The 26915-nt window shown below is 35.3% G+C and overlaps 1 protein-coding gene across 7 annotated transcripts in view; it reads left to right on the plus strand.

Annotated features, from left to right (window-relative positions):
* TMTC2 (transmembrane O-mannosyltransferase targeting cadherins 2) overlaps positions 1-26915 on the plus strand; it is a 462711-nt gene that overhangs the window by 362815 nt on the left and 72981 nt on the right. For all 7 annotated transcript variants that reach the window (XR_008650321.2, XM_063615121.1, XM_055239351.2 and 4 more), the window contains 2 exons: positions 5674-5788; positions 16559-16622. Coding sequence is in view for 6 of the 7 variants with exons in the window: in XM_063615121.1 (XP_063471191.1) it covers positions 5674-5788; positions 16559-16622 (179 nt within the window). In the remaining variant the exon portion in view is untranslated. Of the gene's footprint in view, positions 1-5673; positions 5789-16558; positions 16623-26915 lie in introns of those variants that run through there.

Here is a 26915-nt window from a genome sequence, read left to right on the forward strand (position 1 = left end):
ATGAGAACAAAATAAATTTTACTTATGCTGTGTGTGCTTTTTTTATTTGTAATTCGACTCAATTATCAAATCATAGAATGTGTTTGCTGTATATGAAAAAGAAGTGGTTTCTCAGAAATCTCTTGTTCCCTGTGAAGGATAAAACTTTTACCTTTCCTTATTTTTATGACTTTTAGAAAGTAAACTGATATTCAATGAATATGTCTTATTTATATACATATATCTATCTATACACATATGTGTAAACTAGTCATTATGCCCCATAATTAGGGAAGACAATGCTGTTATAGATAGCTAGTCGCTTATGAATAGGGCAGGAAAGGGCTCCTTCACACACACAGACACACACACACACACACACACACACCCACCCACCAGGAGTGTCTGGCGACCATCAGGTGATGGTCAGGCAGTTTTTAACTGTTTCTCTAAAGTAGTAATTGTTCACAGCTGGCACAAGGGAAAGCTGGCTCCTAATAGATAGAAAACACCTGTGCCCCCCCATTGGTGATCCCTCCCCGCCAAGGGAATTTATATTTATTGTTTGAAAGCATACTTAGTAACTAATAAATGCGTTTTAGAAAAAAAAAAAAAAAAGAAAACACCTGAAAGTGATGATCAGCACCTTCCTGATAAGATTTCAGGAGTTTTGCAGGTGGGGAGAAGTAACACATCACCCCGGAAGTATGCTAACCTATAAAACCCCAAGTCAAAAGGTCAAGCCTCACACTTGCCTTTTAAGTCACCCACTTAGCCCTCTCCCAAGTGTACTTTCCTTCCTTTTATTACTGTTCTAAAGGTTTTTATTAAACTGTCACTTCTGCTCTAAAACATGCCTCGGTATCTCCTTCTGCCTTATCCCCCTCTGTCGAATTCATTCTTCTCAGGAGGTAAGAACTGAGGTTGCTGTAGACCTATACGGATTCGCCACAATGCCAGATGCAAATGATTACCAGAAGAGCTCAGCCTGCTAGCTAATCCCAGATGTCATCAGAGTCCAGAGTATGGTGGAAAACATTTATTTTGTTTTTCCCATAAGACACGGATTCTCAAAGTGTGGACACTGAACTGGCAGCATCAGCATCACCAGGGAACTTGTTAAAAATGCAAATCTCAGGTGCTATCCCGAACCCACTGAATCTGAAATTCTGCGGATGGTGCCTTGCTCTCTATTTTAGTTCAAGTCCTCCAGGTCATTCTGATGTGCTCTAAAGCTAGAGACTAATGAAAAAGGTAACCTTCCAGGCCCTGTAAAATCCATCAGTGTAGACAGACTCTCCAAAGTGCCTGCTTTAATCGAGTTTCTCTTTCCTTTAGTCCTGGCTCTACCTTGTAGTATACCTGCACTATCTGAGCCTCATTAGCTGTTCCTACTCCCCGAAACGTGGGGCTTGTCTCAGTCTTGATGGGCTTAACAGTAATTCTTCAGGGAAGAGCACCTGTCTTTCTTGCCATATTTATTACTTCTGCTAGCAGCCATTCAATGCCTTATTGTACAAATAGTTCAGTTCCCAGTAGTGATGCAGATGAGAGGACTGAGATCCACGTTCTGCCACATGTGCTAAAAGTGGGGTGGCCATATTGGGACAATTCTGATTTCCACCCTTGCTTCAGCATAATTAATACTCCCTTTTACTCTTCTAGGTGCTCTAATTTAGTTGGTAAATTATATTACAGTGAACCTAAATCATAAGCAATCCTAACATTGTTGGAAACTGGTCTAAGAAGGCGTCACTAAGAAGGAAATGTTTTGGGCATAAAAATGAAAGCTATCTTTTTACAATAGGTAGGCCAGACAGAACTGGAGATTGGGATGGGACAAACTTAGAGGCTGAGAGATCTTAGTGGCTGCAAGTTCCAGACAAAGATGGGAAGCAGTAGGTTTCACTATGGGAAGCCCAATTAATAGTTTGAGGGGGCTAGTGTCTGGTGGAAGTGGTAACAGTTAAAGCTGATGGGAGAGGGGTGACGTGAGGTAAAGTCTTCCAGAAGGAGCAAGGGAAAATTTTGTTTCTTATTGTTGCCCCAATAACATATCACTTTAGGTTCTTTGAGTAGTTCTTAGGAAGAAACCTACTATTCTTTGTTTCCCTGTAGAAACAGTTCCCTGTACAAACACAAGTTCTATGTATTCGAAATGTTTATTGCTCTATTTTCCATCAGTTCTCGGCTATATTTCAATGTAATGTAGCAGAATACTAATTTACTTTCACTTTTGTTTGAAATATTCAAATTCGGTTTAAAAAATACCAGCCAGATGATTCACATTCCATAATATTCTGTGCCTTTATCACATAGCAGAACACTAATGTGGGACTATTGAGATTTGCGGCCTGTAGAGAACAGAATAGAGGAAAATATCCAGATACCTAATTGATGTATTGTGATATTGTTTTTCTGAATATTAATATGGTGAGTGAATTTTGCAGTTAGAAGATGATCATATGGGAATTTTTTTCTGTCACCATTTACCCTACTAAAAATTATATGTCCCATGTAGTTTTTGGAAATTGTTTACAAAGCACATGTTGCGTATGTTGCATAGCAAAGCTAATTTAAAGCATAAAGAAATATTATTAAATGATGATAAAAATAGTTAATTTGATTTTACAAAATTAATGATATTTCCTTTTTTGTTGTTGAACAGCAAAGATGTATTTGGCATTGCTAAAGCTTCAAAGGCTTTGCCCTGGACATTGCTTGTAAAGGGACCCCTTTTTATGGGTATCATTACTTAATTGTTACATCTTTCTAACTATTAATATAGATTACATTTCAGAGTTAATAGCTGCCTGTCAAGGAAAAGAACAATTAACAATTTCCTACATTTTCCTTTGTTTGAATATCACATAATGTATTTATTAATGCATTTGCTTAGTTAAATATTATGTTTTGAATACAAGTAGTAATTAATATTGTGTTTTAATTTAAAAAGCAGTCTATAATAACTCTAACTAACTGAAGGGTGGGGTTAGCCTGGCAACCTTTATGAAGCTATATATGAGGAGATAATAATATTTCAGTATGCCACGGATTATCTGATTCTTATTTTACTGTTATATAAAAAAGCACCATATATTTAAATTTCATTTCTTATCTGTATCTGTAGAGTTAGCGTATACAGGTATTTCATAAGTAATGTGTTTTTTGTTTATAAATGTAACTTATTTATAATTGTTTGCTTAATTTTCTAATCCAAGAATTCATGTTTATTTGTTCTGGGAGATAAGAAAGGCACAGAATGTTAGGCGACAAACTAAGAAAGTGATGTGAAACTTCTTGTAGAAATAGTTGAGTGATCTCTAAGTCCTAGTCTTAAAATTTTGTCACTTGCTTTTGAAAAACACAAAGTCTTTATAATCGTAGGCTTACCTTTACTCACCATTGTTTACTAACTGAAGTTTAGAAATACTTAAATGCAAGCAGTGGCATTTATTTATTTATTTATTTAGGAATGAATTGCAGGGTTTCCCTCTGTCGCCCAGGCTGAAGTGCAGTGGCACAATCTCGGCTCACTGCAACCTCCGCCTCCTGGGTTCAAGCAGTTCTCCTGCCTCGGACACTCTAGTAGCTGGGACTACAGGCACCCACCACTATGCCCGGCTAATTTTTGTATTTTTAATAGAGACTGGCTTTCACCATGTTGGCCAGGCTGGTCTCGAACTCCAGACCTCTGGTGATCCACCTGCCTTGGCCTCCCAAAGTGCTGGGATTACAGGCGTGAGCCACTGCGTCCAGCCAGCTATGGTTTATTATAAATCCTTAAAATAAAGGTATTTCTTTTTTATTTAAGAAATGGTCTTTTGCATTAGAAGGCAATTTGTAATATTCATTAAATAAACAGTAAATAATGGACTCTTTAGCCACCAGAGAGCATTTAGCATTTTTATTTTTTTTGTTTTTATCTTTCCCTTTTATTTGAGGTTCACGTACAGGTTACACATGCACGGTACACATGTGGGATACACGTGCAGGTTTGCTATGTAGGTAAATTGTGTGTCACAAGGGCTTGGTGGACAGATTATTTCATCACTCTAGTAATAAGTATAGTACCCAAGGGGCAGTTTTTTGATCTCCCCCCTCCCAACCTCCACCCTCAGGTAGCTCCTTGTGTCCATTGTTCCCTTTTTGTGTCCACGTGTACTCAATGTTTAGCTCCCACTTATAAGTGAGAATATGGTGGTGTTTGGTTTTCTGTTCCTGTGTTAGTTTGCTTCAGATTATGGCCTCCAGCTGCACCCAGGTTACTGCAGAGGACATGATCTCATTCTTTTTTGTGGCTGCATAGTATTCCATGGTGTGTATGTACTGTATTTTCTTTATCCAGTCTACCGTTGATGAGCATTCAGGTTACTTCCATATCTTTGCTATTGTGAATACTGTTAACAATGAACATATACATGCACGTATCTATGATAGAACGATTTCTGTTATTTTGCATATGTACACAATAATGGGATTGCTGTGTAAAATGGTAATTCTGTTTTAAGTTCTTTGAGAAATCAGCATACTGCTTTCCACAGAAGCTGAACTAGTTTACATTCCCACCAGTAGGGTATAAGCCTTCCCTTTTCTCTGCAACCTTGCCAGCATCTGTTATTTTTTGACTTTTTATAATAGCCATTCTGACTGGTGTGAGATGGTATCTCATTGTGGTTTTGATTTGCATTTCTCTAATGATTAGGGATATTGAGCATTTTTTCACATGCTTATTGGCTGTGTATGTGTCTTCTTGACATTTTCAAAGTTTTATGTTTTTGTGTGCAACTCAGAACTTAATCATTTTTATAACTATTTTTAGTACCTTTAAATTCTTGAACTTTAAATAAACATGAAACCTCAAACAGGAAGAGATAATAATTATACCACAACTTGAAAAACCTGGCAACTATATGGATGGCTTCAGTGTAGGTTTGTCATCCTTTAATTTGGTTTTTATTTGAATATCCATATCAGATAAGGCTTAGCATTAGTACCGTTACTGTTCAATCTCTATTTAAAAAGTGGCCTGTTGTCTCTGTCTGTATATTTATGGCATTAAAATTGGGCCTAACTTTTGTTTTCTTTACCCTCACAATATGTTTCTGGGATAGCATTATATAATAATTTTTGAGGTACAGTTGAAAGAGTTCTGTGACTCTGTCTGCAGTAATTCTAACCTTGTAAAGCTAACCTGAAAGTAATCTCACAAATCTGAACATGTTAATATTATTCCGTAATTATTATTAAATCTAATTGAGTAAATTAATGCTTAACCTACCTTCCTATGTTTATCAGTAATTTAATATTAAATATGAGAAATGCATATTTGTCAATATGAATATACCTGTTGGTACATATGCATCAGAGACAGGAGCTGTTTCAATGTACTAACAATGGAAATCAGCTCAACTCATATTTGTAATATAGCTTTAAATTTACTCATCTTATATCTTGCTGAATAGTCTATAGACGATTTCTTTTTAAGAAAAAAAAAGGTTAAGTTAGCAAATAGAAACCTTGAAATGTCCCATAATTAAGCAAAAGGCGTATAAATAATCTCTAAATGATGAGTATGTTATTAAACCTTAGCTTCAAATCACCTTTACCACTGTACTTATTTTTCTTTAATAACAGCTTTATTGTTTCATGGGATTTTCTGAGTTGAAGCTCACTGGTTTTTATACTTTTCAGGTCAGTTTCTTCTGGAAGAAGCTCGTCTCATAGAAGCAGCTGAGATGGCAAAAAAAGCAGCTGAACTAGACAGCACAGAGTTTGATGTTGTCTTCAATGCTGCCCACATGCTCAGGTTAGTTTTTGCGGCTGTGCCTCAAAGCCTAGGCTTTGAGAAGGTAATTAATTATACGAATTTTCCTATCATACCACCTTATTCCACATTCTCAATATGAATCAATCATGCTGCTTAACTATGTAAAAAATTAGAAATATTGTATTCATTATAGGCTATTCAGGCTTATCCAGCCCGTGGCCCATGGGCCACATATGACCAGGACAGCTTTGAATGCATTGCAATGCAAATTCGTAAACTTTCTTTAAACATTATTATGAGGTTTTTTGCTTTTTCTTTCTCTTTTTTTCTAAGCTCATCAGCTATTATTAGTGTTAACTGCATTTTATGTGTGGCCGCAAGACAATTCTTCTTCTTCCAGTGTGGCCCAGGGAAGCCAAAAGATTGGACTCCCCTGGTCTGTGTGCACCATGTGTAGGGCATATGAGTTTTTAGGACTTTCTGAAAATTACTGCGACCTCCTTTCCCTTCCCTCTAAAAATTACTAGTCATAAAACACAAAAAGGAAACTGCAAAATTGAATATAATACATGTCTAATTAAATGTCTTCAAAGCAAAACATTATGTCAGTAAACCGCATTTCAGTATTTGTGTTTTTATGTTAATTATATTGACTGTGGCATGTGGATACATTTTAATGTTTAATAGTGGAGAGGATTATCAAATACAAGTATACTTAAGGCCCATGAAATTCTCAAAATAGCCCTGTAATCAACACTATTGCTTTGTCCTGAAACAATACATTTTTTTTTAACTTTTAATTCTTCTGTTTTCAGAAGACTATTACAAAGGCTAATTACGATGAGAGCAAAAAAACTAAAATATAAGGCCAGATTATCAGGTTTTTTTGTGTGTGAATATAAAGAAAGTCAGTACATCCATATATGGTTCTTTACATTAAAGGAGGATGTTTTTAACTGTTTTTATCAAATGATTTATATCATTGTTTAAAAAGCATTATTTATCATGCTAGTTTTATATATATATATATATATGTACATATAACTCCTCCCATATTTTTACTTGAATATCACTTCATTAAATCCCTACTTAAATGCTTCATTAAATGACTTCTATACTGTGGTCCCTGTGCTTGGCTTCCGGGGATAGATTTGTAATTATGTAGATTACTCTTACAAGGGAAGAATAATAACAGAGAAGTTGGTTCACAATTGGATGGTTTTAAAATGAGGACATTTGAAAAAAGTAGAAGGACTATTTTTTTAGCTTTTAAGATGATTGTAGATTCACCTGTAGTTATAAAAAATAATAGAGACATTTTAGTTGAATGTCCTCATTCAACATTAATGTTAGCATCCCTAAAGTACTTGTTTTGTGATGAACTCAAGAAAGCTGACACCTACAAAGGGAAATCAGGATTCAATTGACTATTGGTATATTTATAAAATAAGCTGTAACCAATCCTCAAGAGCCTTCAATGCAAAGATATTTTTTAAAAGACACCTCAATTTGTGTGACAAGGTTAGGTACTGTTACAGAGATAAGGACTTTTTGTTCCTCATGAATAAAACACTATGCTTTCAGCCACAATAAACAATTTGCAAGAATGGGAAAGCACAAATACACACAGGCAAATTCATCTTGATAATAACAGATACTTTTATCAACAAGGCATTTTGCTACATATTAAATCCATGTCTGAAATTCAAGGTCTACCAATAGAAACCCATTATAAGTGTATTACAAAAAACAGTCCTTGTTAAAGACATCACTTGCGATTTTTTCTTAGTTGCCTTAGTGCTAGAAACCAGTGGAAAGTTTTTGTTATATACTGGCAGTGAGGAAATCTTTAGGATTTATTTTCAGAACCTCCTCTCCAGCTTTCTCTGGTCTGCATCCGTCATTAAGTTGCAGTCAGTCGGTGCCCTTCTATATTGACTGCAAGAGTGACCACAGCAGCCTGACTTTCTCCTACTCAACTGGATGGCAGTCTTCATGAATGTTTTTACTTAGCTTTTCTGTTTTTCACCTCTGTCAAATTCAAGCATTTCTGGAGTGCTTGCTGTCAAGCTGAATACCACCAGTCTGTTTTCTTATCAGTTGAGAACATTCAGGGCTCTGTTTGCCTAAAGGAGTAAGAAAGGTTATTGGTTTCCCCTTGAATATACTTTTGTCAAAATGGTTAGTTATCAAAATTTTGCTTGTTTAATGTTACATGTAAATTTTCTCCTGGGGGCGATGCCACATAATTCTAAATTAAGTTTTATATTCTTTTCTCAGGAACTGTGTTCTTTTGAGAGATATTTAGGAGACAAAATTGACAGGGTTTGGTGTCCATTTGGGTGTGAGAGAGAGTGGGTGTCTCCTGGTTGTGTCTCACTTGGTTATTCACCCACTATCCCAAATCAGCAATTTAGGGAAAAGTTATAGTTCAAGATAAGGTTTGAACATACTGATTTAACTTCCCTTTTCTTGGCAAATTTCTAATGTAATGACCAAAAGAATCTATAAATGGGGGGACGGGGAGCGGGAGCTGCTCATTACAAATGTAGCAAAAAGAAAAAAATTGTCATTCCATCTGAATGAGATTAGATTGGAAGAAGTGAGATCCTGAGGCCAGCCATCAAGGGGCAAATCTTTATCTTACTGGGACCTTCAAGAGGTTTGAAATTTGAGAAATTTCCAATAGACCCATTCCAGCTACCAGAAGTGGACAAAGATCTTTCTCTGTAGAATAAGCTAATATAAAGTTTTGAAACATATTGTTCAATCTGGCAGTTCAGGTAAGAATGACAAGTCAGAGGTATCAAAATAAAGGCCTCAGTGAAGCAGGTTTACGTTAAAAACATAAGAGCCTCTTAGAGGGTCTCTAAATTCTTGTCATCAAAGTGCTTCACAAGAACACTCTGAGGTGGAAGTAGTATTAATGTCATTCAGCAAGTTTGCTTGGCCCTTTGTTTTCGAGAACCACAGTAGGATTGCACTTTCCTGCCTTCCTTGAATCTGAAGTCCTGCATGCCTCTTATTTGTCAATGAATGTGTGTGAATGTGATGTATGGCACTTTTGAGCCAAAGCTCTAAGACTGAGTGCTTTTCCCTGTCTCTGACTTAGAAATTGTGGAAACGTAGATCCCTAAGTGACAAAAGAGAGACAAACCTCCCTCCTCATCTGCGTTGGATAGGTTCAATGATTGAGAAGTAAACTTTGTTGTCTTAATTCAGTGAGACTTAGAAGGTGTTTATTCCCAGAGTATAACCTAACTTTGCTGATACAAAATATGTCTGTGCAAAGAAATAGGTAAGTAGAAAGAGGAACATTATAGTGTCAGGAAAAGATTACTAGGGTCTCTGAATGTATAACAGCAATGGAGGTAGTGTACAATTAATGGGCTAATAATTTAACTAGAAGCTATAATTATTTAACTAATAATTTAACTAGAAGCTATAAATATTTCCCCAGAAATTGATGTAAAATACTAAAAACATGAAAGTGGTGACTGAATAAAAGATTGGAGGATAGATTGGGAACTCACATGCATAATTATAAGTAATTACACTTGTAATTATATATATATGTTTGTATAGTTCTACATACTATATATGCTCATAATTATATATGTGTATATAATTATATGCCATTTATATATATAGCATACATAATATGATAGTTTTATTTATGTATAAATATGCATATATAATATAGTTTTATGTATAAATATGCATATATAATAATATACTGTATATTTGTGCATGTCGTTTTATATAGCATATATGCTATATATGATTTTATTTGTGTATATGTAAATGTTAATAAGAACAGAAATTTCTGAAAAAGAGCATAGAGTAGATAAAGAATTATCCAGAGATAGAGAAAATTTCCAAAATAGGATGATCTTCATTCATCATAATGAAGGCAAAATCAATGAAAATAGGTTTGTTTCTAAGCTGTTTTCATGTAGAGACCAGCTTTTAGTTGTGTACCAAAGAATCATTCTTGGTAGTTTGTGCAGCAACAAGATTTTTTAAAGAGTGTTCTGTAACCTACAGACTCTACAAGTGGGGGTGGGAGCTCTACTCTACATAGCTAGGAATAATTCCCAACCACTCAGAATTCTCTTGGGCTCAGCAGTTTTTACAGTTCAGGAGTTGTGCCACCATCACCCACAAGGAACCCAGCAGAGTGTGCATCACATTTATTAGAAGAAGATTCTCCTGGGCCTAGCTGCTTCCCATTATGCTTACCTCTGAATTCCATTCTCTTGAGATTGCATCTGATGAGTGGAAACTGAGTCCTGTGCTAAACGAAAGTTAGAAGATCCGTGAATTTCTGGTTTCTGCCTTGCTTGAGAATGTGGGATCTTTGTTCTGGCTGATTACCAAGTGTATTCATAGGGAAGGTGATCACAGATGTTGAGTGGCCTCTCATAAAGAATGTTGACAATACATGGTGACATATTTAGTACTTCAAACAAAATGAAAAGTTACTAGATGCTTCCAGATGAGAGCATAAAAAGCAGACTGATTATCATTAAAGGAAAATAAAGGAATTTAAAATGCTAGAACACAGTAGAGTTATATCTATAGCGTTATGAGAAGAAACTATTGAATCATTTATTCTGTTAGAAACATTTTCTGTGAATGGATTTATTCAGCTTTTCTGAAGAACTGAAAGCTGCAGAGTACATGAAGATATTTGATATCTGAGAGGAAATACAGAGGCACTAAAAACAAACATGGTTTACAGCATTCATAGGCTCTAGTGGAAGGGGTGCGTGTGTGTGTGCGTGTGTGTGTGTGTGTGTGTGTGTGTTTAATCTACTTACAGGGTAAGGGATAAAAGTAGCATTTGTTCAAACATCTTCTGTCTGCCTGGCACTATACTTTGCATTTTATGTCTGTCACTCTGTTACCTCTGAGTGTACATCTGTGAAGTAAACGTTATAAATCTTCCCATCTCATAGATGAGCGTACTGAGACTCAAAGTCAATACTCTTCTGTGTATTTACCATTGGTAAAGCAGGGGTTAAGGCTTAATGTAGTATGATACTGTTTTCACTTTGTCACATTGGCTGCCTCATATTTTACACCTGACTGATGGCTTACATGCTATGACTCTTGACTTTATTGATAGAGAAAACAATTTACAGAGTAACAGATTGTCAAATGTGTAAATAAATGCTCAGTAGTGAGGGCTTTCCAATATTGTTAAATTACACTTTTATAATAAATTTTATAAAGTAGACAGAGTCATTGGAGAGAGAACTCCAACTTTGTATTCTCAAAGAGATATTACATTTTTAGAAGTATCATCATGATTTAGTCTCTGATGTGGGTCACGCATGCAGCTGAGATGTTTCTAGGCCTAAGTGCAGAAACTGTCACTGTTCCCCAAAGGTAGTAAAAATAGCAAAACTCTACCATACCAACTGGTTCTAATTTCTTCCCTAATTTCTAGAGAGCAGAGTGAATATATGAGAAAGAATCATTATCTTTTAATTTTTATATTCAAATCACACAATATTATGTAATCAATATATTGAAAACATAAAATTTAGAAATGCTAACTTCTTTATACATTCTACTGGAAATCACATAAAATTTAAATTCTTAAATGAGAAAAAAACAGAATCAAATTGCTTTTGCAAATCAGATTGTGTGTGCTTAATTTTGTGTGTATCTTGGGGATATGTGTATATAGTTCCAACGCCCTCTGGACCATACATTTTCTTCCTTAACACTTCCAAACTTACCAAAACCACTCGAAAGTCACTGGATTTTTCAATTATAAGTTATATTTTACTTCCAGTTTACAATCACAAGGCTCTTATTTTAACCATGCTGTAATGGACCATAGGGTCTTCAGAGCAAAGTAGGGTGGCAGATGAGGTTGAAGGTGGGCGTCTTTCAACCCTGTGCCTTTCCAGTATGAATGTGCAAGTGAACATCTGGGGATGTTGTTAAAATGCATGCTATGATTTAGTAGGTTGGGGTAGTACTTGTGATTTTATGCTTCTAACAAATCCCAGGAGAAGCTTAGAACGTTGATTCTTGGACCACCACTACAGGCAAGTTCTATCCTGCCGTTTCTCTTTCACCCGTCTCAATTCCTTCTCCTCATCCAAACATTACACCTTGAACCTAACTGGTAATTTACTACATGTGAATGTAACAGTTGACATTGCCGACACACATACCCTCTCTTTTAATTTTTTCCACTACACATAATTATATAATCTTTCTAGATATGGGTTTTAACTCTGCCCTTAGCAGCCCCTGAACAGTTTGAGGCCATGAAAGAATAGTCTTAAACTGTCATGGGGCATCAAGGAATTTTGCAGAGGGACCTTTTTAAAAATTATATTGTCAGCATAGTTTTTTCCTCTTATTGCTACATTTTTTCTTTACCACCCTAGTCTTTTGCTTTAGAATTCAGGTGGAGATACTTACAGGTCATGAAGCCATTTTCGGTGTCTTGACAGAGAAGTTTTCATCTAAGAAGGCTTAATGGTTTCATTGCAAGGATCTTTTCTGCTCCATTGTTTTTACATATATATGACTCTGGTTTCACTATTTTTAGATCTTCTGTACATTTTTATGTCTTTGATTATTTCAGTTCTACTTCTGTTCCTACTGTATAACATATCAACTAGAATTAAAATTTAGTGCTGCTTTGAGTAACGTAAAACTAAGTATCAAGAGCCTGGCAAGAATCCAGGAAAACCCAGCTATTTTCCTCTATTTTTATGTTACATGAACAACAGTCTCTCTCCAGTTAAAAAAAAAAATGCTCATAAGCTATTCTTGAAAATAATTACCAAGACTTTACTGAAATACTATCTTTTGTATGTATCCGTGGTTTTTATATTAATTTTTAATTCAAATTGACAATTCACAACTATTAATAGTTGTAGTTAGTTTTACTTCTAAATGCCACTAGAGTTTTTATTATTTATATTTCTAAAGAAGAAATTTTAAATTTAGCAATTTTATAATTCTCACAGAATACATAAAAACGTGGGTAATTGTAAGTGGTTCTTTTAATCAGATTTGCTTCAGACATTTCATAGGGTATATTAAGTTGTTATTCTATTATATTATTGATTCCCAACTTTCTCTTTACATCTTTCTTTAGAAGACTATTGGGCCATAAACATGTGTTCCAAAATATACTTTTCTAAAATAACGCCAGAGAGTGGAATTAGATATAAGAAATATATATATTTAACAGATGCGAATTTTATAGTCCCATGTACAAAAATGGAATTCTGCAATACGCAAATGATGAAATTTGTTTATGAGTTTTGTTACTGTCTGTTTGCTTTCGATCTGAGAGTATATTTTCACTGATGGCAAAAAAACAAAACCAACCAACAAAACAAAAAACCCTGAATCTAAAGACTTAAAATATAATCAACTCACTCTAGTGATTTCTTGGGAATTCAGAGTTTACTTCCTAGTCCAGTTCACAAATCCTATGCGGACTTCTTTCTTCTTCCTTACCCTTCCTGGCCCTGAGAGACCAGAGGTAATGTGAAGAGTGGGAGGTCCCAACAGCTATGATAGGTAGGAGTTGGTAATGAGAAAGGAGCCTCTGTCTGAGTCTCCAGTTGTTGTCTATTATTGGCATAGAGATTAAATCTTTAATGCTCTAGATATGTGACATAACAATGTCGCCTCCTAGGGTGGCATGTTAAATGGAGCAAGTTGCCCTTCTGGATCCGTTGTGGCTTCCTGGTATGAATGATTTTTCCTTCTCAACACCTCATTCCTGGCTTTGTAAAGTGTGTTTTGATCAGAATGCAAAGTTGTTTACATCTGGCCAGCAAGATTTCTTGCAGAGCCACTGCTTTCCTCTTCACCCACCTTCAAAGCCTTCTCTTAATACTTGGACACTTGGGAAAAGTTTCCACTATATCTAAGTGTGAGCTTTTAAAAATGGGATGTTTCAGGAAGTAAGAAAGTGAGTATCTGGCACTGTTTTTGCATTATCCTCATCTTTAAAATGTGGTTAATAATAATAATTGCTTCATGGTGGTATTGTAACTGGTAAATGAAATAATTCCTGGATAGAGGATTTAGACATTTTCTGTCCCGAAAAAGAAATAGGGAAGGAAGAAGGGATATGAATATGCAGGAAGTGTTATTTTATCGTCTGCTTTAATAGTCTCGGGAACCTGAGTCCTGCGATCAGTCCCTAACAATCTTATGGTTGAAGTTCTTGACAATATTTAGCAGAATCTCTAAGCAACTGGCAGAATACTGCTAAATTCTTTACTTTTCAAATATTGATTAATGATTCAACCATCTCTACAATTAAGATTTATTAAGTGCTCCCAGGATGCTCTGTGCAGAGCCATGTATGAAATACAGCAAACACTGTAAAGTGGACATTGGACACTTCCTCATGAGTTATTCTCTTTTGTCTAGAGAATAAAATGAGGATACAAATGAGCATTCTGTGGGTGCAACTGACATATTCTTTTCCCTACAGTTTTCCATGTTCTGCCATAAACACATGCTGATTAGTAGTTTATAAAGACTATTTAATATCAGAAGCAAGATCCTAGAGTGAAAATTAATTTGCATAGTTATATGACATATATAATAAATCCTAGTGGGTTTTTTTTCTTACCTCATCAGAATTTCACCAATTCTACTTCTAGCTTAAGAAATTAAGCTTTCTAACCTAGATATTTCATTTGAGAACTAAAGCACTGAATAATATGAACACTTTAAAAACTAATAACCATTTTGGGGGGCAGTAAAACCTTTCAAAAATTGAGTTTATTATTATTTTCAAGGCATTTTATCTGATGGATTCCCCAGTTTCTCTTTTGATCCTTATCTACCTCATGATTAAATGTCCATAAAGATGAATATTAATGGTAGCTATACTTTCCATGTTGGGCATCTATTGGTTGATCTCACTTCAAAGTAACTGACTTCTTTGTAGTATTGAGTTACTGCAATTTCCTACCTGCATGCCTTTTATTTTCCTCAGGAGGAAACCTTTCCAGGGCATGACCTAATGAATTCTGGTTCAGATTTCCAAATGAATCTGTACCAAATTGATTCTATAATTTGGTGGAGGGAACCTTTATTAAATACCCTAGTGAGGGAATTTTTACTGTTTCATACCAAACTAAAGTACTTCTCTTGACATATTGAAATTGAGCTTTAACATTTATGAGAATATAAATTGCAACAGCACATTGTGACATGTCATGGGTCCAGTAGAGCCTTAGGTCAAGGGTTTTTACTTTCTTTATAACCTCTATTAAAAATAGCAGTGTTTTTAATTATTTTTCATTGAAAAATTAGAAAAATATGTCCTACTCTCCAGAGAGATGTTATCTTCAGTTATTTCCATAATTTATATGGTTGCATGGGGTATGTTTTTATAGTTTGTATTTGGCTTGACCAAAGTGCAAATCCACTTTTATAGATATGGCTAGTTAACCTTCTCTTTTAAAACTTGAATATGTTTTTCTAATTGAGAAAGTTAATTTTTGTGTTCTCTTCATCCTTGTCCTGTCATCTTCTTGTCTCAATAGCTTCTTTACATCACAGCTTCAAGAGAGCACCACTCCATTTTAACTGCAGGAACCCCAGCCATTTACTATTATTGTCACATCATAGATATGCTATATACATCATCTGAAATTGAATTTGGCATTTTCTTGTAGCATTTTTTCTGTACCCTTCAAATATTGCCGCCAGATTCCAGCTCAACCTCCACAAGCTTCTTAGATCTTATTACCTGCCATCTTAGAAGGTTTTCTAAAGCAGCATGATATGATAAAAAAATATATTGTATATTAAAGAACGACTGGCTGGACTTCCTTAGAACCCTGCTTCTGGTAATGACTCGGTTGAACCTAGGTCTTTTCTGTGAATCACAGGAATAGGCAGTGAACAAATCTATCTGTAAATTTCAGTGCACATCTTATTTGTACAAGTCAATTGCACTACTTACAGGATTTGGCTGTGAGCAAGAGAAACTGACTGTAGCTATTTGAAGGCTATGGGAACTGCAGAATTCACTGTAGGCAGGAAGGCTTAAATCGGCAGGAAACAAGGTAGCCTCAGTGGCTCAGAAGTGAGATATACAAAAGCAGTTCTTTACAGGAAGAGTCTGGCTAGTAAATAGTCCCATTGCTACTACCATTGCGAATGAATTCTGGCCATCCTTTCATCTTTCTGTCACTTAGGAATGAAAGTCCTAAGTAACGAGAACATCCAGTTAGCTGAGGTTAAGTCATGTGCTATAACCCTGGTGTCCAAAGTCCAAGGGGAGATATAATCTGGACTTTTTATTTTTTCTGTTAACTACACACCATGGAAAGTTCCCTCCATACTGGAAAGAAAGTGTCTTTCTAGACAGATGTGGAATTTTGAAAGTCCTGCAGATCTTTACTGTTTTCATAAAACGAAAGCAGTAATTACTAATTTTGACAATTTATTTTTAAAGTTGAGATTTTTCTGGGGTATCATGTTGATGCTGGAGAACCCCACCACTATAATATATTACCTAGTTTTGCATGGAAAAGTAGGATAGCTTTTCTAATTCCTAATATGTAAATGAGAAATAACACCCGCTGAATAGGATTAAGATACTATTTATAATGCCTTAAATACAATAACAAGTGCAATGCAAACACTCAATTTTTAAGTCTTTTTCTGCTTGGGCAATTTACTGTTTGGTGTGACCAGAATTTTTTTAAAAGTTAACATTATTTTGCTGCATGGTGATCCTATTTGTAATTCTAAAATAAATAATATAGTTTTATTTTATTTTTTCTTTTACAGACAGGCTAGCCTCAATGAAGCAGCCGAGAAGTATTATGATCTGGCAGCCAGGCTGAGGCCTAATGTAAGTACTTTCCTAGCGAGAAACATTTTCAGAGGGACAGACTGAAAGCATATGATAGGTGTAAGACATAGAAGCGTCGTGATACTGGTTTTTTGTTGTCTTTTGTTTTGTTTTGTTTTTTCTTTCTCCCTTTCTCTCTCTCAGCTCTTATTTTGAATACCTACTAAACAGCTAATTCAACCGTAAAATCTGCCAGCCTCAAGCTTCTTTTTCTAGAGGTAGATTTGCTGTCTTCTAGCCTGTATAAAGCAACATAAGATTTTTATCACTTGAACACCGGCTTTAGCATTACTAAATACTTTGTATTTGGATAACTTTTAAAATCAACTCCTTGAAGGTTTTTTTGGCTGTGGCATTAAATACCTATTAGTTTTTGATTCTCGTATATAGTCAGACCTCAAGCTGTATGCCTCTTTTCTATTCCACAGACCTCATTTCTAATAACTGTGCTTTTCAACTTTATCAAGAATGTTTTTATTACAATTTTTCTCTGGGTAATCATGCTTCTATAAAGTAAGATGGATATAAATTAGATCTCTTCTATTGAAGTAGAGTAACCATTTATGAGAAAATAAGAACTGGTTTTGCCTCGGTCTTCTAAGCACATTTTATTTGCAACACATCTCTGAACTCCAACATATTGCTTGTATTTTCATATACCTTCTGCATTTCTCACCAATGCTAAAATCTTCTACCCTCTTCTTCACATCAAGACCATCTATTGGGAAATGTAATTTTGAAAAAGTAATGAAAGTGCACATGTGATGTGAGTGCAAATAATGGGATCAGTCTCATTTCTTTATAGTAACTCATCCATTGGGCAAGCGTCTATAGAGTGCCTGCTTTGTAGTAGAATACAGAGATTTTGTATCTTAAAGGACCACACAGTGTAGCAGACAAGACTGAACACAATCAACTAATTGAAATACAGTGTGTTGATTCTTATACAGAGGTATATACAGTCTTCTGGGAGCACAAAAGAGGAGGATTAATGTTCCCTGAAAGAGACCTATGTGGGAGGTAGCTATTTTTCTTTTCAGGAGATTCATCCACTTGCAACCTTAGCCCTGAATCTCAACGCCTCCGAGTTTTATTTGTAGGAGCAAAAAAAATATACCTTTTTCTTAAGCATCCTAAGGTTCATGGCTGAGACCCCTAAAACAAAAGAGAGATTAACAATAGAAAAGCATACAAATGTATTTAATATACATTTTACCTGATACGGGAATAGCCTTCAGAAATGATGACCCAGGAAAATATTTTTATAGACATCATGCAGAAGTATGATTAGAAGACAAAATGTTATGATCTCATGGTAATAAATTGGGAGGAACTTAGAAAGTCCTGTTTGTTCTTCTCTTTTTCCCTGTGTATTCAGAGATAAAGTGTTAATGAGGGTCTTATTACCTACTACAGGGGAGAAGGGAGAGAGGAAGTCATAAAATGACCCTCCTTCTTCTGCAGTTTTGTTTTTTTCAGCTTAAAATACAAGGATTACAAGGAACCGTACTTTGGGTGGCCATTCTGAACCCTGTCACATTAATTATGAGATGTTTCAAGAATTGATAGGCAGTTTGCAACAGAAGAAAATAACTTAATAATCATATGGTAAGAACAATGACAGCTAAAATTTATTGAGCACTTATTATTATGTGCCAAGCACTGTGCTAAGTACTTCATTCATTTCTCACAACAACGCACAGATACCTTTGTGATCCCTGTTCTGTGGAAGGGCTGAGAAGTTAATAACTCACCCGCCATCAAAACTAAATGTAATCACACTGTAATCCAGGCCACTGAATGCATAAGAGAAAGCTTGGTGGAAAAAAATGCAGCCATATCTTAGAGAGGAAAGGCAAGCCAGAAATTTGGAAAACCTAAATAATGATAGTCATTTTATTTATTCAGTAATATTTACAGAGTACGAGGTATTACTTTAGGCAGTGGCCATACAGCAGTGAACAAAATGGTTAGGAGCTCACAATGTAGTCTGAGGAGAAGGAGCTAGTATGTCAGACAGTGATAAGTGCTTTGGAGAAAGCTGGAGAAGCACAAGTGGGTTAAGAGTTACAGCAGGGAAGGGGGTGGCGTGCACTAGGCAAGGTTTTGTAAATGCCCTAGTCGGGCAGCTTTGTTCAGTATTTCCAGGAAAAGGGTTGAATTTGAAGTCTTATTATTACAACTTCATGAAAGGCAGAGATCAGAGTTTTTGTTTTTCTTTTTTTTATTGCCTTCACATTAATAGAATGCTGTGAATATACATAATGCATGATAGTTAAATGCAATTGTATCTTGAGTACTAGTCACTTGAGTATCATGTTGATTTTTGGTCAAGTGGTTGGTCAAATGATCATCTTCAGCATATTATAATGGATTCTTGAGAGAAGAGATACCTGAGCTATCTGACCTGAACTAAAAAATGAAAGACACTTGGATATTACAAGATTTGAGTCTGATTTGTGACATGGTTAATTTTAAAAGACTAACCAAATCATAAAATCAGTATTTAATCTCCAATTCAAAGCCATTTTTTTCTGAACCCTCAAAATGTTTCTTCATAAACCCCCTGCAGACTGCCTTTGAAAATATGTTTATTCAAATAATACTTTCCTTATCTGGCAACAATACTTTTAAAATGGATGGGATAGAATAAAATGTTCATATTTAACAGTAAATAAATGATGTTACAACTGATGGATCAACAGATATGGTTTTTTCCTAATCTATTTTCAGAATTGTGCTTTGACTTACAGTATGTGGTCTAGGTGAGTAAAACACCACAGCACAGAAGAAACAGTGATAAAATACAAACCATGGCAGTAATATAAATTTCTCCCATCTAAGTACTAACCAGGCCCGACCCTGCTGAGCTTCCGAGATCATACAAGATAGTAATAATAAATTTCTGTTCTGAAATGAAGAGACCTATTTAAACAGTAACCGTGTAATGATTTATTAGCAATGACACATCTGATCTGAATTAAAACATTCATTTAACATTTATCCTGTTCATAGCTGTTTATTACCTTTGTTCATAAAAAACATTCTTTGTTATTTCTCTGCCTTTAACTTAATTTGTTACCTGCCTATATGATAGCATAGCGAACAGAATTCAACTCCAGTCTTCTATTTAAATAGTTCCATTGTCTTTTCTAGTTTTCCTCCCTACACAGTAATCTAATCTTACTCTTACTTTTTCTTCGAAAGCATTTTCTTCTATTTTTAAGTACCCCTGAGAGGGTAAAAATCTGTAGCTGTATGTGAAAGACTCTGTGAATGTTTCAGCAATGTTCATGTCAGGTCACTACTGTGCAAAGTAAAATATGAAGCTGCAACCTTCATTACAGTCATATTAAAAAGCTTGCTGATTGTCTGTGGGATATTCTTTCTTAATAAAATACCTATTCCATTTCTTCAATATGTCCCATGATGAATTTCTTTATTCTATGATATGAAAGCCATATTTTCCACATAATTTACTTTGAAATTGTTAATTGTATTTTTGCATCATTTTATATACGAAGAATTCCGGTGATCAAATACTGAAATAATGAAAGATGTCTAAATTAACAGGCACGAAATAAGTTTTAGGTTCTGATATTGTCTCTTTATGAGAGATGTTTAATACCTTGTCGTTTACCAAAATACATAGTTAGAGAAGTCTATTTATTACAAAATGACACCATTACCATTTTAAAATTGTATTTACTTGATTTTTGGGGCTGATTTTCCTAAAGTTAAACCTTATAATACATTAAAACATGTTTCTATAATAGGAAAACTCCTTACCGAAATTGCCATTTTAAGTTTTTTTAGTTTTAATTTTTTTTTTGTTTTGTTTTAAATAAATTGATCTTTCTTTGGAGGTTACTTTAAATAGACAACAGTTTTCTCTGTCTTCTCTCTCACTAATGGGCATTAAAAAATGCTGACTCTCAAGGACTAGAGGGGATATTAAATGAAACTGCTTTGTTCTTCCTGTGGGAATTAAGCCAAATTCTGCATTAACTTATGGATTTTTAAAAAATGGTTAATGTGAAGAATGGGAAATTTGCATAGTACAAAGTCACCTGATTTTACTTGGATTTTAGTAAACTCTGGAGTTAGAAGAGGGTAATTAGCAATGATAGATCTGTACATCTTGTATTTTGGGGAATGTAATTGTTTTTAGTATGAATTTATTCAACTTATTTTTTATCAAGTTCCAGCTTTATGTAAGACTATGCCAAATGCAGTAGGATTTGAAAGTTATGAAAGTTGAGAACACCGGAATCTCAATCCTCAATCAGGGCAGTAAATAATGGCATCTAATAAGTGCTTTGTGAGACACATGAGCTAGGTGTAAGCAAAGTGCACAGGAGAGAGAAATGACATTCAGCTGAAATGAGCTGAAGAGGCACTGAGTCACAGTTGACAAGCTAAGAGAAGGTCAAAATGATAGGATGCTTATAAGTAAGGATTTTAGCAAGAACAAGGAGAGAATTCTGGCAGGGAGAACTATACACATGAACGAGGGCAAGGGGCAGGGTACAGAAAGGAAGGGTATAGGGGAAGATAGAAATGGAAACTAGCATAAAACTACATGAAAGGTAGTGGATACCATACTAAAAATGTAAAAATGTGGAGTTTGTATTTTAAAATGTTATTAAGCAAAGTGACGTAATGAAAATAGTAATTTAGGATGGCCATTTATATGATGAAATGAAAAATGTCGGTTGTGTTTGAGGAAATAGAGTTGGGAGATACAGCCTTGGGAAAACTAAATAAAAGGTCATGGTAATAGTATAGGCATAAGGTAGTGAAACTAAAGTACAGAAATTGAGAGGAATGGAAAAGAACATAAGGATAAATTAAGCAATAGATTATTTCAAAAGATGTGAATAAGATAATTAGTTGGCCACCATATATGTTCCAAAATTTTGATTTTAGGTAACCTGGAAGAAAAGAAATACCACAAATATAAAAAATTGTAATCAGAGGGCTTTATTTATTCTAAGAACAAAATGTTTAGACTGAGCAAATTCTGAGTGAGAGAATTTGCTTACTCTAATTTTCTCATGGGGCATTCCTATCAAGGAAGGAGTTAGAAGAAAGGTCGTAGTTAGGGATAGAGATGTGGGAGTCATTTGCAAAAAGGAAATGGTACCAAATAAGTGGGTAACATCACCAAAGGAGGGAATGTACAAAAGAGAAGAGAGTCAATTGCAGGCATTTGGGAAATTCTACATTTCAAATTTAGAATAAGGAAGGCAGCCAAGACAGTGATAGGGCATAGAAAGCAAAGTTGATGAGCAGGGAACACTGCTGCAAAAAGGTAAAGAAAAATAAGTACAGAAAAAGTCCATCGACTTAAAAGAGTAAGGATATTTGTGCCCTTTGGGAGTGCAGTTTCACGTAAGTGATGTGAGCAGTTAAGGAAGTGGAGAATTGGAAGTGGGTGGTGTAAGACTTACTCAGTAATGATGTTTGGAAATAAATATTAAGTTTGAATTTATTACAAATTAAAGATCGATGTTGAGATGTTTGTGTCTGTGTGTTAAACAGGATACTAAAAATGTGTGTATGCATGTGAATATGAGACTGAAAATGTGTCCAAGGTGAGGGGGGGGAGCAAAGGAAATATCAGAGATATTTAAGGATTGCTTCCTGCCCGGTGACTGAAGAAGAAAAAGGAGACTGAAGATACAGAGGGGAAAACAAAACTAGAAATAGAGGGGAGATAACTTTAGGTAGTAAATTATTTCAGTTATGCTCATTTGGTTATCTGCTAATCCTGTGGGGGAAGAAAGGATAGAATTTTATGTTAAAGACTCATGGACAACTACATGTTCTGAGGAGCACAGTAGGTACTATTTGATGCAGGCCTGTCCTATCTACGTGGAATAAATAAGTACCAATGAGGACACATTTTTTTGGTGATCACTGGTAGATTACTTCTAGTTTGGACTCAGCTCTCTGATTTATATGCTAACTGTTGTGTTTGCATTTTGCATTTCTAATATGTAGAATATTTTATAAATATTCCATGTGTATTTAGTATATATGAATTAAAAGGAGAATATCTTTCAAGGATTATATTATCAATAGAGAACTTCACATATGCATTATATCTTTCCCAGGTACTTAGAACATATATTATTTCAGAACGTTATTATAAAATCAAAGCCAGTGTTACCCATTTGGGCTCTTTAGCAATGATTATATGTCAAAAGATTAAACTGAGAAACATGGGAAGAGAAGATTCAAATAAATGAGCTTATTGACAAAATGCAGCTGTGTTATGAGGTAGTTCACATATTCTGTAATATATTACTTTCAATTTGACTGTCGTTTTTATAGTGAATATGGTGGTAGGGGAATGACTGTGGAGTGGAAATAACCACTAATACTGAGCTCTGGGGGAAAAGATTAATTATTTAATTGAGCTATTATTAATTGAAAGGGATATAAAATTTCCCACCTATATGTGTATGTTCTAATGGGGAAGGTATTGTTCAACCCTAATTAGAACAAAAAAACATAAAACCAAGTTTAATGGAACAGATTCAGATTTTAACATATAAAGGATTATTATGTTGTTGGAAAAAAATGACAAGGTTAATAATAATTTGTCTGGGAAGCAGTTAAACCACATTTCTGCTTGTAAATGGGGGAGGAACCACATGGTCTCTCCCAAAACTTTCCACAAGCTTCTGTGATGTGGGAATACTACATACCATGTGTCTCTTGACTTTTAGGCATTGATTTTATGTGGATCCCAGAATCACCAGATTGACTTTATGAGTAAAATATGTTTTAATACTGCACATATATGTTTCACCTCGACTGGTTTTCTCAGTTACAAATACATCCATATATTTTATTTATTTTTTTATTTATTATTTATTTTTCCATAAGTTGGGGTACAGGTGGTATTTGGTTACATGAGTACTTTAGTGGTGATTCGTGAGATCTTGGTGCACCCATCACCCGAGCAGTGTACACTGCACCATATTTGTAGTCTTTTATCCCTCGCCCCCCCCCCCACTCTTCCCCGCAAGTCCCCAAGGTCCATTGTATCATCCTTTGCGTCCTCATAACTTAGCTCCCACATATCATTGAGAACATACGATGTTTGGTTTTCCATTCCTGAGTTACTTCACTTAGAATAACAGTCTCCAATCTCATCCAGGTCACTGCAAATGCTGTTGATTCATTTGTTTTTATGGCTATGTAGTATTCCATCATATACATATACCACAGTTTCTTTATCTACTCGTTGATTGATGGGCATTTGGGTTGGTTCCAAAATTTTGCTATTGTGAATTGTGCCGCTATAAACATACCTTTTTCAGATAATGACTTACTGTACTCTGGGTAGATACCCAGTAGTGGGATTGCTGGATCAAATGGTAGTTCTACTTTTAGTTCTTTAAGGATGCTCCACACTGTTTTCCGTAGTAGTTGTACTAGTTACATTCCCACCGGCAGTGTAGAAATGTTCCCTGTTCATCACATCCATGCCAACATCTACTATATTTTGATTTCTTGATTATGGCCATTCTTGCAGGAGTAAGGTGGTGTTGCAGTATGGTTTTGATTGCATTTTCCTGATCATTAATGATGAGCATTTTTTCATATGTTTGTTGGCCATTTGTATAACTTCTTTTGAGAACTGTCTGTTCATGTCCTTAGCCCATTTTTTGATGGGATTGTTTGTTTTTTTTCTTACCGATTTGAGTTTGTTGTAGATTCTGGATATTAGTCCTTGGTGAGATGTATAGATTGTGCAGATTTTCTCCCACTCTGTGGATCATCTGTTTACTCTGCTGACTGTTCCTTTTGCTGTGCAAAAAAGCTCTTTAGTTTAATTAGGTCCCAGCTATTTATCTTTATTTTTATTGCATTTGCTCTTGGGTTGTTGGTCATGAAATCCTTGCCTAGAAGGGTTTTTTTTTTTTCAATATTATCTTTTAGGATTTTTTATAGTTTCAGGTCTTAGGTTTAAGTCCTTAATCCATCTTGAGTAGATTTTTGTATAAGGTGAGAGATAAGGATCCAGTTTCATTCTCCCACATGTGGCTAGCCAATTATCCCAGCAGCATTTGTTGAAAAGGGTGTCCTTTTCCCACTTTATGTTTTTGTTTGCTTTGTCGAAGATCAGTTGGCTGTGTTTGGGTTTATTTTTGGGTTCTCTATTCTGTTCCATTGGTCTATGTGCCTATTTTTATATCACTACCAGGCTGTTTTGGTGTCTATGGCCTTAGAGTATAGTTTGAAATCAGGTAGTATAATGCCTCTAGGTTTGTTCTTTCTACTTAGTCTTGCTTTGGCTATGCAGGCTCTTTTTTGGTTCCCTGTGAATTTTAAAATTGTTTCTTTCTAATTCTGTGAAGAATGATGGTGGTATTTTGATGGGGATTGCATTTAATTTTTTGATTGCTTTTGGCAGTATGGTCATTTTCACAATATTGATTCTACCCATCCATGAGCATGGAATGTGTTTCCATTTGTTTGTTTCATCTGTGATTTCTTTCAGCAGTGTTTTGTAGTTTTCCTTTAGAGGTCTTTTAACTCTTTGGTTAGATGTATTCCTAAGTATTTTATTTATTTATTTATTTTTTGCAGCTGTTGTAAAAGGAGTTGAGTTCTTGATTTGATTCTTTGCTTGGTTGCTGTTGGTGTATAGAAGAGCTACTAATTTTTGTACATTAATTTTATATCCAGAAACTTTGCTGAATTGTTTTATCAGTTCTAGGAGCTTTCCAGAGGAGTCCTTAGGGTTTTCAAAGTAAATGATTATAACATGCGCAAACAGTGACAGTTTGACTTCCTCTTTACCGATTTGGATGCCCTTTATTTCTTTCTCTTGTCTGATTGTTATGGCTGGGACTTCCAGTACTGTGTTGAAGAGCAGTGGTGAGAGTGGGCATCCTTGTCTTGTTCCAGTTCTCAGAGGGAATGCTTTCAACTTTTCCCCATTCAGTGTTATGTTGGCTGTAGGTTTGTCATAGATGGCTTTTATTACACAGAGTATGTCCCTTGTATGCTGATTTGCTGAGAGTTTTAATCATAAAGTGATGCTGGATTTTGTCGCATGCTTTTTCGGCATCTATTGAGATAATCATGTGATTTTTGTTTTTAATTCTGTTTATGTGGTGTATTACATTTATTGACTTATGTATGTTAAACTATTCCTGCATCCCTGCTATGAAACTCACTTGGTCATGGTGGTTTATCTTTTTTATATGTTGTTGGATTCAGTTAGCTAGTCTTTTGTTAAAGATTTTAATATCAATAGTCTTCAAGGATATTGGTCTGTAGTTTTCTTTTTTTTTTTTTTTTTTTGAGATGGAGTCTCGCTCTGTCGCCCAGACTGGAGTGCAGTGGTGCTATCTCGGCTCACTGCAAGCTCCACCTCCCAAGTTCACGCCATTCTCCTTCCTCAGCCTCCCAAGTAGCTGGGACTACAGGCGACCGCCCCCACGCCTGGTTAATTTTTTTTGTATTTTTTAGTGGAGACAGGGTTTCACTGTGTTAGCCAGGATGGTCTCAATCTCCTAACCTCATGATCCATCTGCCTTGGCCTCCCAAAGTGCTGGGATTACAGGCATGAGCCACCGTGCCCGGCCTGGTCTGTACTTTTCTTCTCTGGTTATGTCCTTTCCTGGTTTTGGTATTAGGGTTATGCTGGCTTCATAAGGGTTCCTTCTTTACCTGACTTGTAGAATAGTTTCAAAAGGATTGGTACCAATTCTTCTTTTCTAGTAGAATTCTGCTGTGAATCTGTCTGGTCCTGGATTTTTTTGTTGTTGTTTTTGGTAATTTTTTAATTACCATTTTAATCTCGCTGCTTGTTATTGGTCTGTTTAGGGTATCTAATTCTTCCTGATTTAAGCGAGGACGGTTGTATCTTTCCCAGAATTTATCCATCTCTTCTAGGTTTTCTAATTTATGTGTGTCAAGGTGTTCATAGTAGCCTTGTGTGATCTTTTGTATTTTCAGTGGTATCAGTTGTAATAGCTCCTGTTTCATTTTCTTAGTGAGGTTATTTGGATTTTCTCTGTTCTTTTCTTGGTTAATCTTGCTAAAGGTCTATCAATTGTATTTATCTTTTCAAAGAACCAGCATTCTGTTTCATTTATCTTTTCTATTGTTTTATTGTTTCACTTTCATTTAGTTCAGCTCTGATCTTGGTAATTTCCTTTCTTCTGCTGGGTTTAGATTTGGTTTGTTCTTGTTTCTCTAGTTCCTTGAGGTGTGACCTTAGATTGTCAATTTGTGCTCTTTCATTCTCTTTGATGTAGGTACTTA

Source organism: Symphalangus syndactylus, chromosome 13 (assembly GCF_028878055.3).
Source record: "Symphalangus syndactylus isolate Jambi chromosome 13, NHGRI_mSymSyn1-v2.1_pri, whole genome shotgun sequence".
NCBI lineage: Eukaryota > Metazoa > Chordata > Mammalia > Primates > Hylobatidae > Symphalangus > Symphalangus syndactylus.